The sequence below is a fragment of the Helicoverpa armigera genome, chromosome 7, assembly GCF_030705265.1.
Source record: "Helicoverpa armigera isolate CAAS_96S chromosome 7, ASM3070526v1, whole genome shotgun sequence".
In the NCBI taxonomy this organism is placed as follows: domain Eukaryota; kingdom Metazoa; phylum Arthropoda; class Insecta; order Lepidoptera; family Noctuidae; genus Helicoverpa; species Helicoverpa armigera.
The window spans coordinates 7,517,902-7,535,758 of record NC_087126.1 but is presented as its reverse complement, the minus strand read 5'-3'; the positions used below and the strand labels follow the sequence as shown (position 1 = coordinate 7,535,758).

Sequence of the window (17,857 nt, the reverse complement as noted above, 5' to 3'; positions counted from 1 at the left end):
CAACATAAAACCATCTTCATCATTACTTTTGTTTCGTTACGGTATCTAAATTCGAGTACATTATCCTTTTTGAGTAGGCAATAATATTTGACAGTAGATTACAGAAACACAGCACCAGTTATGACTACATCTCTAGTCATCTACAAATCTAGTCAACATCTTGTAACTACAGCTGTCTTTTTTTCGAAGAGGTCCTTATACAAAATAATCATATAGATAAAATAAATATTATGTAGTGATACGTAGACATTTGCGGTAGTAATACCAGAGTTAGATTGGCTAACGAATGCGTTGCGGCCACTTGATTAGCTAATACGCTTAGCAGCATTCTGCGGTGGCTGACTCATAGATATGCTATGCTAGGCTAGAGATAGTTTTTGTACTAGTTGGCTTGTTTCTTTTGGTAAGCAATATTTCGGGGATTAAATAAAATTTATTGTTCTCCACAGTTCTACCTGTGTACCCGCAGGAATAACTTCACCCATCCAGATAAAAAAGTAGCATATACTCTTTCCCAATAAGTGAGCTATATAACAGTTTAGGAATTTCTAAAACCGGATCAGTAGTTCCTGAGATTAGTGCGTTCAAGCAGAAAAAAAAGCACACTATCTAGCTTGCCAATAATAATAAGTACCTATTAACTGTTGTTCTCTTGGGGGGTTTTTCCATATTATTTGAGACTTCTGTAATACGTTGTATAGTTTGTAAAACCAAGACCTTAGTGCGAAGGGGACATGCAAATTTTCAAATGTGATTACAACAATTACCTACATGCAAATGAAAAATAGTTTCCTTTGCATATGCATTTAATTGTTCTCTTAAAATCACGCAAAGGTAATCACGCTAATATTGTTGACCTATGTCAAAAACATGATAAGTAAGTATAATTTAATTGTATTTTATTGCCTTACCTGACTCCTGATTTTAATAAAATAATCATTATTTTAATGTTTTTGAAAATTAATGTTTGTCTTGACCGTTGTGCCTGATACAGAATCAAAAATAATATAGTTATTCTTAATAATTATGAACGTTTTTTTCTTTGAAAAATTTCCTCTAGTAAACTACTGAAATAAAGATAAAGCTTTGGCCCATGATAATTGGATACTAATTACTTATTATTTGAATGTTGACTGTTTTCATAAAATTATCGACAAAACAAGCAATTTATATCAGTTGGCAGAATTTATAACATTTTGCGATATTCTCGTAATCCCCAATCAGTATGGAAGCAACAAACTTCGAGCGCGGATAAGTACAGATTATTTTAACTTTATAATTAACTTTCTCGATTTCCTGGCGTTTCCTGAGCTTTACCCAAACATTTATACTTGATACAGAGATTAAAGGAATTATGGCTTTGTAGGATTGCGTGGTTAGTTATCAGTGTACCTGGTAAAGGGGTTTCTACATCCTTGTTAATTTTATAAACATGAATACTTGTGTGTTTATATGATTGGTACGTTTTAATGGGTGAGCAAATGAATCGATTTATGAAGCTAAATAATTTGAAGATATTTGTCAAAAAATCTGTCTACTCCTTTAAAAAAAATTGGATAGGGAAATGTGAGTAATACCCATTTTACACTATATAGCATGATGGTTTAATATATCTAGGTACCTACCTACCTAAAAAAGTAATCATAAATCTGTTTACTATTTTCACGGTAAAATATATATTTTCTAATAGATTTCCACGAAACAAACACGTACAAATATAAAAGTTTATGATCCGTCAACTGGGTTTTTGGTCCAATAAGTCCTATCTGGTTCACTTTTACGGTTTCATGCTTCAAAGAACGTCTTTTGTGAGCTTCAAAATAAGTTATGAAAAGATGACATCAATTTTTCTAATGACAAAATCGGAGTTGGTCCTTTCAATTTTTATTCTTTCAAGCAGGTGTTAGTTCGCGCTAATACACAGTTTATTTTACTCAATTTATCTAGTTTAAGTTACCACATATGTATATATGTTCGTGAATGTTGGTTCAAATGTAATTGGCAACTGTGTAAGCCCTTTACTCCTTAAAACCTCCTATTTTTGTTAATTTCTACACAGAAGCTGTTGGTCATACTTTGCGAATAAATAAATAAAAGTACGAAATAGTCGGCCATCTCTACTGCTGGTTCAACAAAAGCGCCTTCGGAAAATATAATCAGAAAATAGCTGAAAAAGAGAAATATAGTTTTAATTAAACAAAATATTCTGTTTGCGTGTATCTGTGTTTGACATGCAAGTTTAAAATGTATTGCAAAATAAATATTTGTGACTCCGTTTTCCGGAATAATATTGATAGGCACTACAATAACATGGAAAGAAAATAATATTAATTTTAACAAATTGTAATATGTTTAATTCCCACTTTAGCTACGTTGCATTTACAACAAAATACGTTTGTAGGTGACATTTTAATTACTAGAGGTCTACCTGATTTATCTACCTGCAACTAATTAATATGAAAGCCTTTGGAATATTCAAATTTAAGTTACAAACGTTCTTCATGCAACACTAATTTCCAAAAAAATAAGAGGGTTTTATAGGATTTTCAGAATTTTCAACGAAGCATTATCTTTGTTGTTATTATTTTGTGAGGCTTAATAATTACCTATAGAATTCGATATGTCTATTATGTACTATTAACGCTGTTATGGCATACAGTAGGCTATCTTTTCGCGTACCTATAGGTTAGCAATATGCAATAAGTTGGGTACTTGATACAAAACACGACCGTATTCTCTTATATGTGTATTACAAATGCACTATAACACATATATTTCCCACCAAGTAGATATATACAGAAAACTATTTATTAACCTATCACCTGCCGCTCTAATGTCATTGACCACTAAAAGGCCACGTTAGTTCCACTAAGTATTTATCATTTTATAAAGTGTTCAAGTTATCATTATTTAATGCAATACTGGTTTATTTTGTGCATAATAATGTTAATAATTGCCTTATAAGCTTGACTGACACAGTTGTAGGCTGTTAAATTAATCATGTCTTAGGTATAAAATTATAAACACTGGCTAAAAGGGCCAAGTTCACCGAACAAAATAAATGTAAATTTTCTTTTAAAAAATGTTTACTATTAGGTAACTTTTATGTAAAATTTTCTGTGTAAACTGAAAATGTGTGTTTTAAGCAATAAGGACGTTTATGTAGTGGGTGATCTAGGCCTAAGAATGCTTTCTGCCTGTAGCACACCTCCGCTGCGAAACATCATTCTAACATGATTTCGCTCATTTGCTTAGGCGCCGTCTACATCTCCGCCCGTTGTCCGCCAGTTGTCCGCCAGGGCGGAGATGTAGACGGCGCCTAGGCAAATGAGCGAAATCATGTTAGAAAGAGACAACGTCATAGTCAGTTTTGTACGTTAGAGCAGGGAATTTCGCTATTGTTTCGCCGCCCAACAACTCACAACTTTCGCCCTTTGGGTTTCGCAGCGGAGGTGTGCTACAGGCATTCAAGCCAGCGGATTTTTCGATCGGTTCGGACATCGCCTTGCGTTAACGCGCGACAATAAACAATTGACAACTAGCGATTCGAGCAATGACGCCTGAAATTCAGCGTGAGTAATGGCCTTGAGATAGAGTGACAGAATTTTGATAAAAAAGTGTATACGTTAGATTTAAGCTTGTGGCACATTATAGCAGCACGGCAACAGCACGGCAGCAGCACGGCGTCGCCTCGAATTAAGACTACGGCCGCTCGCCGTCGGCGCACCGTCCGCTCGCCGTCCGCTCGCCGTCGGCACGCCGGCCGCGAGGTGTATGCTTGCTGTCACCGCAAACTCAATATTATTTTAAGACGATTATGATTGATGTTATGATTGAACACGACGTAATGACGTTGTTTCGCTGCCGGCTCGGAGTCGGCGCGCAATTAGCACGCCGTCGGCGCGCTGTACGCATGAGGACCGCTCGCTTGCAGCACGCGGGCGGTGAGTCGAGTTGTGTGGAAGCGGCAAGCACGCTGACTGCTCGCCGTTGGCTTTTTCATATTGACATTACGAAATATATTATAATATACACGATTTAATTCTCTAAATTGAATGACAACTTAAATGCTGTTGTGGAGCCGTGCTGTTGCGGTGCCGCTATAATGTGCCATAACCTTTAACCTGCACGCGGCAAAATCTTCGAGTGTGGAATGGCATTAAGAAAACTACAGTTCATGACAACTCGGTAGCTTTTAAAATGATTTTTGAATAGAAATTACTTAAATATTATTTTTATTTATTTATTTAAAATACTTCTTGCACAAATAGTACAATGGCGGACTTAACGCCTTAGGCGTTCTCTACCAGTCTACCTTTGGGTGGCGGAGAGAAAGCGCCGCCCAAAGGAAGTTTTACTTTTGATTTATCCATAAAATCACTTCGGCAATTTGTAATGTGTGAAAATATCTTAAACAGGGTAGCGTACCTTATCTTAAAGCTCACCGACAGGTATAGCCTCAAGGTAGTGCAAGTGTACGCACCGACCTCGACACATTCAGACGATGAAGTGGAGGATATGTTTGATGATATATCAAGGGCCCTCCACTTCACTACAAAGACCCATTACACCGTTGTCATGGGGGACTTTAACGCTAAAGTGGGAGTACAGATTTGCGGCGAATCGGCAGTAGGATCCCATGGATTTGGAAGCAGGAATCATAGGGGGCAAATGCTCGTCAACTTCCTCGAACGTGAGGGGCTCTTTTTGATGAACTCTTTTTTCAAAAAGCAGCCCCAAAGGAAGTGGACGTGGCAAAGCCCCGACACTATGACTAAAAATGAGATTGACTTCATCATGACGAACAAGAAGCACATATTCAGAGACGTCTCCGTGATCAATAGGTTTAATACCGGTAGCGATCACCGACTTGTCCGAGGCTCTCTGAATATTAACTTCAAGGCTGAACGTTTCCGTCTGATGAAGGCCAGGCTCCGACCAACACTGCTCCAAACCATGACAGGATCTGAAACGTTCCAGTCAAATTTGGAGAACCGATTTGCCGCCGTGGAAACCACAACAGACGTTAACCAGAACCACGAATATGTGGTTCGGATCCTCAGGAGGAAGGTTCGAGATTCTGTAACATGCAGCGTAAGGGCAAGAAATCAAAGCTTTCGGAAGAGACATTAGGGCTTATGAAGAGACGACGTGAAAACCCGCCTGTCACTTCGTCAGCTAAGCGGGCTCTAAACCAAGAGATCAACAAGCACGTACGACGCGACCTCCGGTGCTCCAATACTCTTGACATTGAAAGAGCAATTGAGCTGAATCGGGGGTCAAAGGTGTTTGTACAATCTCTTGGAAGAAGCCACTTGACGAAGCTGACCACAACAAGTGGAGAAGTCGTTTCTTCGGTGCCGGCAGTCCTTTCGGAAGTGGAAAATTTCTATGGCCGGTTATACGCATCGCATGCATCTCGACCTGATCCCGGAAATGAGGATTCTAGAGCCACATTAACGCGCCATTTCACCGAAGACCTGCCAGAAGTCAGCAGTGGCGAAATCGAGATCGCTCTGAGACAGCTCAAAATGGAAAAGCCCTGGCGAGGATGGCATTACAACAGAGCTATTAAAAGCAGGAGGAAAGCCCGTACTGGGGGAGCTCCAGAAGCTTTTTAATGCCGTCCTGTTTGAAGGGAGAACTCCAGAGGCGTGGAGTAGGAGTGTTGTCGTCCTGTTCTTCAAAAAGGGAGACAAAACCCAGCTGAAGAACTATCGACCCATTTCCCTCCTAAGCCACGTATATAAGCTGTTCTCAAGAGTGATCACGAACCGACTTGCGCGAAGACTCGACGAATTCCAACCACCGGAGCAGGCTGGGTTTCGAGCGGATACGGCACCATAGACCACATCCACACAGTGCGGCAGATTATACAGAAGACCGAAGAGTATAATCAGCCCCTGTGTCTAGCATTTGTGGACTATGAGAAGGCCTTTGACTCGGTTGAAATCTGGTCTGTTCTGGAGTCCCTGCAGCGTTGTCAAGTAGATTGGCGATACATCCAAGTGATGAGATGTCTCTACGAAGCCGCTACAATGTCCGTCCAAGTACAAAATCAGCAAACAAGGCCCATACCGTTGCATCGAGGAGTGAGACAAGGGGATGTTATTTCCCCGAAACTGTTCACTAATGCAATGGAGGATATGTTCAAGACGCTGAACTGGAAAGGACGTGGCATCAACATCAATGGCGAACACATCTCTCACTTGCGATTTGCTGACGATATCGTCATCATGGCAGAAACGCTGCAGGACCTACAACAAATGCTGAACGACCTGGCTGAATCTTCTCTACGCATCGGCCTACGGATGAACTTGGACAAAACCAAGGTCATGTTCAATGAACATGTTCTACCGGAACCGATTGCGATACACGGCGCCGTTCTCGAAGTTGTTCGGAAATATGTATACCTCGGGCAGAAATTGCAGTTAGGTAGAAACAACTTTGAGGACGAGGTGAATAGGAGAATTCAGTTGGGCTGCATTTGGGAAGCTACGTCGAGTCCTAACATCGTCGATCCCACAGTGCCTAAAGACGAAAGTCTTCAATCAGTGCGTCCTACCTGTCATGACTTACGGAGCCGAAACGTGGACACTGACGGTACGGCTGGTCCACAAGTTTAAAGTCGCTCAGCGGGCTATGGAAAGGGCTATGCTTGGCATTTCTCTGAGGGATCGCATCAGAAATGAGGTAATCCGTCAGAGAACCAAGGTCATCGACATAGCCCACCGAATCAGCAAGCTGAAGTGGCAGTGGGCTGGCCATATTAGCCGAAGAACCGATAACCGTTGGGGTAAACGAGTTCTAGAGTGGAGACCACGCCTCGGCAAGCGTAGTGTAGGACGTCCTCAGGCACGGTGGAGTGATGACTTGCGCAAGACGGCTGGCAGGAGCTGGATGCGAGTAGCCGAAAATCGATCTCAGTGGCGTGCACTTGGAGAGGCCTATGTCCAGCAGTGGACTGCGATAGGCTGATGATGATGATGATGAGATGAAAATATTTATGCACGTGACTGCACTTCTTTATTGAGACTTAAACTGAAGGGTTATGAATATAATATGTTTGCTCTATCTAATATTGGCGACCTTACTCTGTATAATACTGACCCAGCCGACTTATGGCACATCCATGGATTAGGTTTTGGCACCACCAAACTCATGGTTACCTTACAGTTTATATCCATTTGAATAAAAAAATATTGAAACAAAATAGTATAAAATATTTCTTTTATAACGAAATATGAATTTCCAGAAAACTGGATGCTATAAGCGAATGGTTTACCTACTTTATTAAGTATATCACATGTTGCGAGTATGAGTTCTGGTTGTTTTAAACATTACCAGAAATCACTCTTTGAACCTGCTTGATAATTTAAACGAATAAACGTTAAAACTTTGTTACAACCTCAATTACCCCACAAATTAACATTCATCAACTAAACTAAACCAAATGTTAATTAATTTAACTAAAGTATTGGCTACATAATGTGGCAGAAAGCAAACACTAGTTAGCGTTGGTATTATCTGCTCTGGATTAACAAATGCAGGCACTCGTGCAGTGATAATTTAACATCGCTGCATAGGCAGTATTTGTTAAACTTTTAATCTGCTATCGTTTAACTACTAGAGGATAAAAAACTTTTTAGTTGAGCCATTGATGTATCAAGCAATAATCGTAAAGGCCAAAGTCAAATTAATTTACTCTAATATAATCATTTTGTGTATTTTTACTTCTAGCACAATGTATAACAGCGGACTTAACAACTTTTTAAGCTTTTGTTTACCTAGCTGTACGTGGCTCCTTTTTTAGTTGGTATCTTCATTGACCGCTGGTAGAAATATATATCAAATTCAGAATACTCATAAAAACACAATCACTATTTAATGTATCTACTAAATAATACTTTGTGCCTTTTTGAGAATAAACCTCACAAAGTAATGCAAAATAAACTTTGTTTAAAAATAAATAAATCCCTAAATTACATTGTTTCTTTCGTTTAAGGCTCCTAAATGGGTTTTCTTAAATGCGAGGTTTAGTTAAATCTTTTTAACACTTTAAAGTGGTGATTCTCCTTTCCATAAAGATTGGCTTTAGGAGATAAGTTTATTCGTTAATTTAGAGTTATTTACATAGCTACAGGTGGGATTTTGTTTATTTTTTCTTTTGAATTAATCTAGAAAATTTAGATATGCGAGTCCGTTAACGCCTACTTGAAAATATTGAAGCAATATCGCGTTACTTGCTATTATAAAAATAAAGGTACCTTGAAAGATATAAACTAAAAAAACTAAACTAAAAAAATCATCAATCATTTCTTAAGATATTTAAAAAAAATACAAGTAAAATTTAAAGTAGGTACATTATTTTTAAAAATTAAAAACATCATAAACATTCATGTGTGAGTCAGCTTTAACACACAAAGGAAATGAATAAACACGTAATAAAAATATTGTTCTAAAATAATTTAATTTGTACATAACACAAACAAGTTTGATCGGAAGTTATACAATTATTAACATTGTTTTTTATCGATTCATGTTTTAAAGTTAAGAAAAACGAGTTGGTACAAACTTGTGTACGCACAATTACGTTTAGTATATGGTGGAATGGCAAGATCTACCAAATATAAAAACAATACATAATGATCAGAATATAACTTTTACATGAAACTTCAAGATATAACTGTTAGTTGCAAATGGAATTTTACTGTTGTTTATTTAATTTAAACCTGAAATTATAGTGCACTGTACCATTTACTGACGATTTTATCAACAATGTATCGACAAAGAATCTCTTTTACAGATCTATGTATAACATAAATTAGTAGTTCACAAATGTCTATCATAAACATGTTTGATACAATCTATGCTCAGTGTTTATATATAAACCAAAGATAGAATTCAAAATTACATTAAAATGTTTGTTACAAATTCCGCAGTGTGGTTTACGTTCACATTTTTCGCTTTATGTGAATCCATTGTTGGTTAGTTTCCAACATTCTGTTTTATACTGACTGTGTTTTTGACAGTGCATTTTGTACTTTACAATCCCGATCGAAAATCTTTAGTTATTTTGCACAAAATATTAATGTTTAAACAAACCGTGTTTCGGAAAGTACGATAAACTGTAGGCACTGTAGCTCCCGGTTGTCATTTGAACATCTTTGGCCATCGTTACGTGTAGTCAGAAGCCAGGTAGCCTGACAACCAGGCTTACATTGGCATATTGGCTTTCCCGGGTCAGATAGGCAGTAACTCCTTGTAAAACATTGGTACTCAGCTGCATCTGGTAAGACTGGAAGCCGACCCCAAAATACTTGGGAAAAGGCTAGGCAGATGATTAATGTTAAACATAGCATCGTCATGCCCTGTAAAAATTGAGGTTATTTCCAACCTTCAACTAAATAACGATTGTATTGTTTCCTCCCCTTATTTATTATGGTTTCCGACGACCGATAACCCTATGAGCTATCTTTCGCTTCTTCCGAATTTTCCTTTATCAATATTTTTCCGATGGGTAATATTCTCAACGCGAGGCATAAACAAAAACACAGTAAAATATGAAGGTTGCATCATTCATGTAATCGGTAATTGTAGTAGGAATTTGTTGTAGATTAATGTTTAAATTATTTAATCGATCGATTTTCTTCATCATGCAAGATTCAAATTGTCCATTTTTTTCTTTCCAGTTGAAGACCTCCCAAAATGCCACCTGGACGATTCCGAATGTCTAAGAGACTTATATGAAATGGTGATCAAGGAAATAATCGAGAATGGACTGCCCGAACAAGATGTACCACCGATGGAACCTATGGTTATAGAAAACGTTACTTTTAATATCCATGAAGTGGCGAACTTAACAATAGTAGAAGGTATGGCTAAAGGAATCAAGGAATGCATTGTTGAAAAATTCAGGTGAGTACAAAGCTAAATTACGATTTCTGGAATTCAAAATCGCGCACCTAGTAAATATGATTTTTATGTCATGACGTCACAAAGGTGGTGCACAAGTTCAAAAAGTGCTGCAAAGGATCAAACTTGGCAACATATTTTTGAAAAAAAAGTAAGCAAAAAAAATCTGTGAATGACGTCAATTTCTATTCAAATTCGCATTTTTATTGGCAATAGGTATAACTTTTAGTGTTATTTTTACATTAGGTCAAAAACTGCATTTGGAAAAAGAAAATGACAATGCCCTTTAAATGTTCAATAATTCTTTGATACTAAAAAATGCATACGAATGTAAACAAGAAACAACAAAAATAACTCAAGCATAAAATTATGACAGTTTTTTTTCTGCTTATGGACAAAGTTATTATGGAAATTGCGTTAGACACGGTAATGTTAAGATCGGCTAAATGGAGTGTGCCTAATAGTTCCCTTGAGTAGTGACCGTGGAATAATAGCTTGTGTGAGTTTGTCAGTTTGTGTGTATCGTTCTTGTTGCGAAACTGTGGAGTTTAGAGCAATGAAAAAAAAATTGCTTGTAGAATATTTCGATTTTATCGGCCACTAGTGACAGTTATGAAAGAAACATTATAATTTTATATAGAACCAACTATGACATAGTTCTATATATGCTTAGTTACTTTTTGGATGACTGGCTGGGGCGGCGACATTTTTCTACGTATTGCCAAAAAAAAAAAAACATATAATGAAACTCGACCCAATTGAGAGCAGTAATTTTCGTTCATACCTATCGAAACGTAGTTTCTTTTTTTAAATATTGAAACTGTATACATTTTATTTGATATTTTTTTCAGTATTAATATAACTGCAGGAATAGGACACCAGGAAAATACATGCGATATTTCAGTAGAGGGGCATTACATAATGGAAGCTTTCAGTCCTTTGTTCAAGAACTTCCTTGGAGAAGAATATATGCACGGCAATGGATATGGAAAATCTGAAACTGGTAAATTATTTCTTTTAAATAACGGAGATTTTTTGTATTCAGATATTTTGTTACTTTTTGCTCCTGATCGTACCATTCAAACTTACAATTATTTCATTAGAGAAATAGGATCGGTGGCTAAAAAAAGGTAATTAATTAATTTAAATATACGATTAAAAAAGTTATTATTTTTTATTCCAGAAAACATGCATCTGATATTCGATTTCCCCTTCAACGTAATACAGCACGATGACGGGGAGATCTACATAAAATGTATCTACGACCTCATCAAGTACGACTATGAAAATAGAGAGAAAGTGGTGTATGCCGCTGATAGTATTGTTGTGGGGGACGAGGATATCAGTAAGTATTAATACAATATCTTTAAAGTTTAGAAATAGGGATCCATTTTTTACATTAACTGTGGTGTTGGTCCACCAACTTCAGGAGTCGGAGCTGCTTTGCGAAAGTTTTTAAAACCGACCAACCGATTTCAGGCTAAGCCAGGAATCTAACGGAATTGGGTAGTAGGCTAACATTGGAAATTCTGAAACTAAAATTAATGACAATGCATTTCACTTTTAGGTGAACTCATGGTCGAGATGATGAACGAAAACTGGCAATTCGTAATGTCGACATGTGCTCCGCCATTTATGGACAAATCCGTGGAGTCCTACTTCAAGTTTGTTGGCTATTTCTTTGACAGCGTGCCAGCAAGACACTACATCATTGAGGACTTGTCGCCTTATCTTAAACCCTAAATCACCATTTTGCAAACCATTTTATTCACCTTTTGGCTTATTTTGTACGGTCTTCTGAAACGTCATGTAATTAAATAGTGAGTTATTGATTATTCTGTTTTATTTACACTTGGGTTAGAACCTTAGAACGTATGTTTTCAAACTCTTGATCTAACTAGCCTTTCAACTATGTTGAGAGCTTACAGTGTAAATGGTCGTGCATTGAGACGCCGGTATTTTACCTACATACATAAAACAATGTCACTTATGTAACCTTCGCTGTTTTACATCTGATTTATTTACTATGTGCACATAGAATGATGTAAAAGACATGTAAGACAAAACACCAAGAGAAAAATAACATTTAAACTTGTATTATCTAAGGATATTTCAAAGGTCACATTAATTTACGAAACATAAAAAAGCACGCGTGGACTGTGGAAATAGAAGCAAAAAAAATATGTCCAATGACGTAAAGTATTATCTACCGAATTAATTTATTGATCTATTTATTATCCCACACATTGACTACGATATAGTCCTAGATTTTATACCAACTGGTGTATATATCCAAAATATTAATACTTGTTTCTGCCCACTGACTCACCTGCGTTGCACTTGTAATCAATGCAGTGATGTATAAAAAAAACTGATGAATAAATACCAGTTATAATTATTAATACCAGTTTGTTGACACATTAATATTTGGGGAAAAAGTATTTAGTTCCGGAAATGAGAGAATTGTGAATTTGGATATCATTTATTTCACTTTTTTTCGAACATTTTAGTGAAGTTTCCATTACTGGATTGAAAATATTAGGTGTGCGATACAATTTTATACCATTTGCATATACTATGGGATTCACAATCTTAGCCCTTAACGTATGATGATAAGTCGTCAGTGATCCATTCTTTAATAGGAACTTTGCTTAAAAACTTGTTACAAGTCACATAGAAAACTTCCAGAACTTTATCTAGGATTGGTTTTCCAAGGGCCTTGGCGATGAATTCCCAGTTTTCGTTGCCGATGTTCACTGCTACAGTACCTGAATAAAATAATTTAAATATATTAAACAAATAAATAAAAAATCAAAGAAAAACTGAGACATAAAATGAATACTAAAAATTAAAAGGACATATAAAACTAGTAACAGCTGCACGGCCCAACCGATCATAAGCAGCGATTGGCAAAAAGGCTATTCAAATGATGATAAGACAAACGTAGTTAATTTCTATTGTCAAACGACCGTTTTCTCTAAATAGCATAAAATTGGTATGACGTGCTAATAAATAACTCCCTACGACTAACAACCCACTATAATTCTTTGTCAATCAAAGAAAACTACATTCAAAAGTTTATTTAAAGTATACTCACTAATATCCTGTTTTCCAATGAATAAACTATCACCAGAGAAGGTAATTTTATCCAATACTTCATAGGTGTATGTGGAATCTTCAGGATTTACCAGGAAATGGAGCTCACCATCAAGTTTCTTCACTTCATAAGCTAAATCTAAGTTCAGTTTTACTTTCCCTGTAATTCAACAAAAATATTTTGTTAGCCTACGCATAAGAACTATTTCCAAAATGGTCCCCCCCACCACCCTCCCTCCCTTTTCCTCCCCCTCCGCCTGTCAAACGATACAAAATTTTTACCAATTATTAATATTACTTACCAATGACGAGTCCACCTTTTCCTTGACCATAAACTTTGATACCTCCAATGAGCGCAGAGAGTGTAGGAGTGGCTTCAATCTTGTAATTTCCTTCGACAGCAAACGGTTCACATACCATTTCTACGTCACAGCGCTGTGTTTGTAGGTTGTTGCTGAAAAAAATAGGCCTAGGTCAAGCAATGGATTTTTATTTATTTTATTTTATTTATTTATTTCTTATTACAGGTACATTATATGTTCTAGAAGGTACAAAGCGTCCAACAAAACTGTATACATGATGAAGACAATTGGCTGACAGGATGATGATGTGTAGGACAACCAAGTTTCATTTTATGGCACTGTTTCTACAAGTTGGGTGTTAAGATAAATAAAATTATAAGTAAGACTGTCGGACATTTTTACTTTAGTTATTTCCATAAAGTATATTTGTAAATGGGAAATATTCTATGATATTTTTACGGTATAACTACAAAAAGTTTAAGGAAAAAGGAGGCGTTTAAGGAAAATTCTTCTTACAATATTTTCTTAAACAGTTGATGAACGCCTGTTTACCTTTTTTGTAGTAAGAATATTAATATTTGATTTCCTCTTACCTGAAACCAGTTAATTGACAGGTCTTAAAACCTTTTCCATAGCCTTCAATCATCGTCGCTTTAATCATACCAAGGACTTCAATTTGTTTATTCTTTATAGAGAAAGGATCTAATGTAGGAATATTCATTGCTGGGGCACCATTGTCCGCTAAATCTGCTAATACTGCAGAATATACATCTTTCAGACAATCATTGTCATTTATGCTGCACTTCTTATTAACCTTTTCAACTGCAAGAAAATGGAAAATTCAACATATATTTAAGTAATAATTTTTATAATTGTTCATTGTTAAATTAAAATACTCAATTATATTGAAGTTATATATTATGTTTTTGGGTTCGATTCCCGGTACGGTCGACATTTGTGTGATGAGCATGCTTGTTGGCCGTGATCTGGGTTTTATAATATGTATTTATAAAAATATGTATATATCTAGCTATATGTAATTTATCAGTTATGTTAGCACCCTATAGCACAAGTTAAGAAATAATTAGCTTGGGGCTAACCGACCGTGAGTGAAAAGTTGTCCCGACATTATTAATTTATTTATGTTATTTTAAAATAACACTTACCTATGTAGGCTGAAGATTCGCAAATCGTGAAGATGGCACTAGTCAACAATAAAACTTTGAATTTCCACATTTTAACTTAACTACTGTTTACTTTGTGTGGCACTAAACGAATGTTGGTTTACGGGAACCTCCCCAATTTATATACGTTTTTGGAAATACTTTAAGGAAAAAAGATGAATTATATGAATTTTTAATTTAATAAGTAATTAGAATTTAAGTAGGAAAAAACATCAAGCGTGTCAGAGTTGTGTTCATTGTACCATGAATTCCGTACTCCCATTTTTTTTAATCATATGAGGTACATGAATAGATGAACTATTCATATGTTCCTAAAGTAAAACGTGGCTCTTCTTGGAAATTAAGATAAAAAAATACACCTAGAAGTAGAAAAAAGAAGGCATCACAAATTCATCCTTAACACTCCCTAAGAGTATCGAGCCCAACAGACTAGCGGCATTACCACGTTAGATGGAAGTGCGGTTACTTTCAGCAAGATACATAGGTTTTTCTTATCTTAGTAACCACTTTATAAAAGAACTAGCTGTTGCCCGCAACTTCGTCTGCGTGGGCAATATAGAATCGTCAAAATACTACTTATCCCGTAGGTGCATTCTTTCACGTGACAGTATAATTAGGATTAGCACTTAGCAGTCGCATAGATTCAATGATCAAGGTTGTGTTGTGGATGTGACCATTTATCTAAACAAAAGAAGTAAAGTTTGTGACGTTGTGAATATCTCTGGATCCAGTCAGCCAATTTGGAAAATTATAACGTATGGTGCGTAAATAATTTTCACAGGAAACAGTTATAATCTATGTCTATATGCTTTGAGTCTGACAAAGCTGTCATTTGTACATTTTCTGCAGCTGCTGCGACTAATCAGAAGCCAGAAAGTCTGTCAGTCTTATGATGGATATCGTCTTGTGTAGTTGACTGGATTGAAGGTAGCTAGATAGGTAGTCGCTCCAAGCAAAATATTGGTACTCAAACAGATTCGGTGACTGGAAGCCAACACCAACATAGTTGGGGAATAGCTGGATGGATGATAAAATGAGTCATCATCATCAGCAGGCGCATAGGGTAGGATAGTTTCACTACTGGGGAGAAACACTTGTATGACGGGGATTTTCTGTGCACTTACTCACTATGGTAAGGCTGACCCCATATTAGGCGTGCGCGATCCTCGGGCGTGTGAGTAGCGCGGGCGTCGCGAGCGCGCTGCGTGAACGTCGCGTTTTGCTGCTCTACGGCATGTGCACGCGAGCACGCGGCGCTCGAGTTGCGTTCTTACCCCTTCGCCCGCTATCCCCGCGTCTACTAAACGTCAAGGAGAGCGGCACGTGCGCGCCGCGAGCGCGCTATAGGTAAATGCCGCAGGGCAGCAAAACGCGACGCACGCGCGGCGCCCGCGCTACTCACACGCCCGAGTTCGTACTTGAAACCTGCAGTTTTGCCAAGATTTTCAAAATGTACGCTTGCAATTTGTCATTTCTTGGTGGAGCCAGCAAATCGAAAGAAACATAAGTGTTGTATACTGTGCGTCACTACCGCACACACCGGGAAAATTTCGCTCTTGCGGAAGACGTTTATATACCATATTTTGTGTCACACAGGACGACAGTATCCACCGAAACACTTTCAAAGATCTGATGAACGAACAAATCAGACCTGACTTGGTCACCTGGGGCCAACCAGAGCTCTATGAAGCGATCATATGCTTTGGCTCCTACTGTTATTGCGGTTTCTGAAAATTTATTCACCTCATTCAACGATGAATGTAATTCTGATGGTACTATTAAGAACACTTGCTTAGCGCAGAAGCTGACGTTGGCAGGTCGACTCTTTTGACTTCTCGAATAGGATACCATTGGTTTTTGTGCAATGCACACCTGCAATGCATGCTGGATTAGGATAGGATACAGGTGGATAGGATTTGCAACAGAAAACAATTCTGTCTTTGTGATTGAATGACATCAAACGTAGTTTTATATAAAAGGTGTTTTTTTAGACTTGGCTCGGGTCCTACTGAGACTGTTCGTAATCGTGACCAGTGTATTTGCGATCAGAAGTTGAAAGTAAGCATGTCTCTGGTATGCGACGCGCAATGTATTCGTTTTCAGACGCATAAAGCATTTTACGTGTGTATGGTATTAAATCGAGAAAGCTCCCATTTCTTATCTGCACTTTGTATCTGGGCTTGTTTTTAAAGCTACAGAATCCTACATTACCTACCTCACGCTTAGCAGCGCTTACGTGGGGAACAAATGTCTAGCCATGGCGCCTCCGCCCGGCCGGGGCAGACTGGGTAGACCCAGGAAATGCTGGCTTGACGTCGTAAGGGATGACATGCGTGCCAATGGACTAACCACCAGGGATGCCGAAGACCGAGCGAAGTGGAGGAGAAGAAGCAGGAAAGCGGACCCCGGGCCCGGAAGGGCAACCGGGACAACGCTAGGATGATGATGACGCTTAGCAGCGCTTGCGAGAGATAGATCCTCATTTCGAAAAAATAATTAAGGTATACTTAATACTACTCACTCAAAGTAATTTGTTTTAAGGCCACCACATTAGTGGAAGATAAGCTAAACTATGTTTATGAAAAAATCCTGATATGAACTCCATCTGTAACTTTAAATGATAATTAATTGTCATCATTTTTGACATAAGGTTCAAAAAATTATTTAGATGGCACCGTTTTAAATTTGGCTGAGAACTATTAATTTTCCTTTCATCAAGGTAATAATTATAATTGGATTTTGATGTGGCACGGCAAACTGACAAACACTATTGAAATGTCTATCGAAAAATTACACTACGTGTTAAAATATGGTGAATTACGGAAAATACACAACTCCATCTGTTGAAATAATAATCCTCTATAAAGAATGTATGGTAATTTATTGTCATTTACCACCTCGCTCCTTTGTCAAATTTTATGTATTTTATTTAACACATATTACCACAGATGGAGCTACTTTAACCTTGGCTAAACAAAATTTTCATTTTTTTTTTCTTCCGAAGTTACTTATGAAGGTGTGATTTTCTGTGTAAAGATTAATAGGCCGATCAACTTATATAAGTACAACATTCAAATGTACAGTTTTGACAAACAGATTGCGTGTCGTAATATTTTACATCTTGAATTCACAAAATTAATCATATCTTTTGATAGAGTGAATCGATTTCGATGAAACAAAAACTAAGTAATACCCCAAGTTACGTAAAATTTTTGTATATAAGCATTGTCTGCATTGAATTCGTAGATTTTACGTGAATCCCGAACGAACAAACAGATAAACAGACAAACAGACAAAAATTACAAAAATGATGGAAATGGGTTCTGTTAGTTATCCTTTAACATGCTGGCTATTTTTTTT

At 37.2% G+C, this 17,857-nt stretch overlaps 2 protein-coding genes across 2 annotated transcripts; one reads left to right on the top strand and one right to left on the bottom strand.

The window, feature by feature from the left end:
• Window positions 1-8,879: 8,879 nt before the first annotated feature.
• Window positions 8,880-11,696, top strand: LOC110377505 (uncharacterized). Its single transcript, XM_021336430.3, has 5 exons — window positions 8,880-8,987; window positions 9,693-9,918; window positions 10,767-10,918; window positions 11,099-11,260; window positions 11,483-11,696. The coding sequence occupies exons 1-5, from the start codon at window positions 8,921-8,923 to the stop codon at window positions 11,656-11,658; spliced, it is 783 nt and encodes a 260-aa protein (XP_021192105.3). The 5' UTR covers window positions 8,880-8,920; the 3' UTR covers window positions 11,659-11,696.
• A 682-nt stretch (window positions 11,697-12,378) lies between these two features.
• Window positions 12,379-14,637, bottom strand: LOC110377504 (protein takeout). The gene is made up of 5 exons (XM_049847458.2): window positions 14,480-14,637; window positions 13,907-14,135; window positions 13,314-13,465; window positions 13,013-13,171; window positions 12,379-12,683 (listed from the first exon to the last, which is right to left on the bottom strand). The coding sequence occupies exons 1-5, from the start codon at window positions 14,547-14,549 to the stop codon at window positions 12,508-12,510; spliced, it is 786 nt and encodes a 261-aa protein (XP_049703415.2). The 5' UTR covers window positions 14,550-14,637; the 3' UTR covers window positions 12,379-12,507.
• Window positions 14,638-17,857: the final 3,220 nt, after the last annotated feature.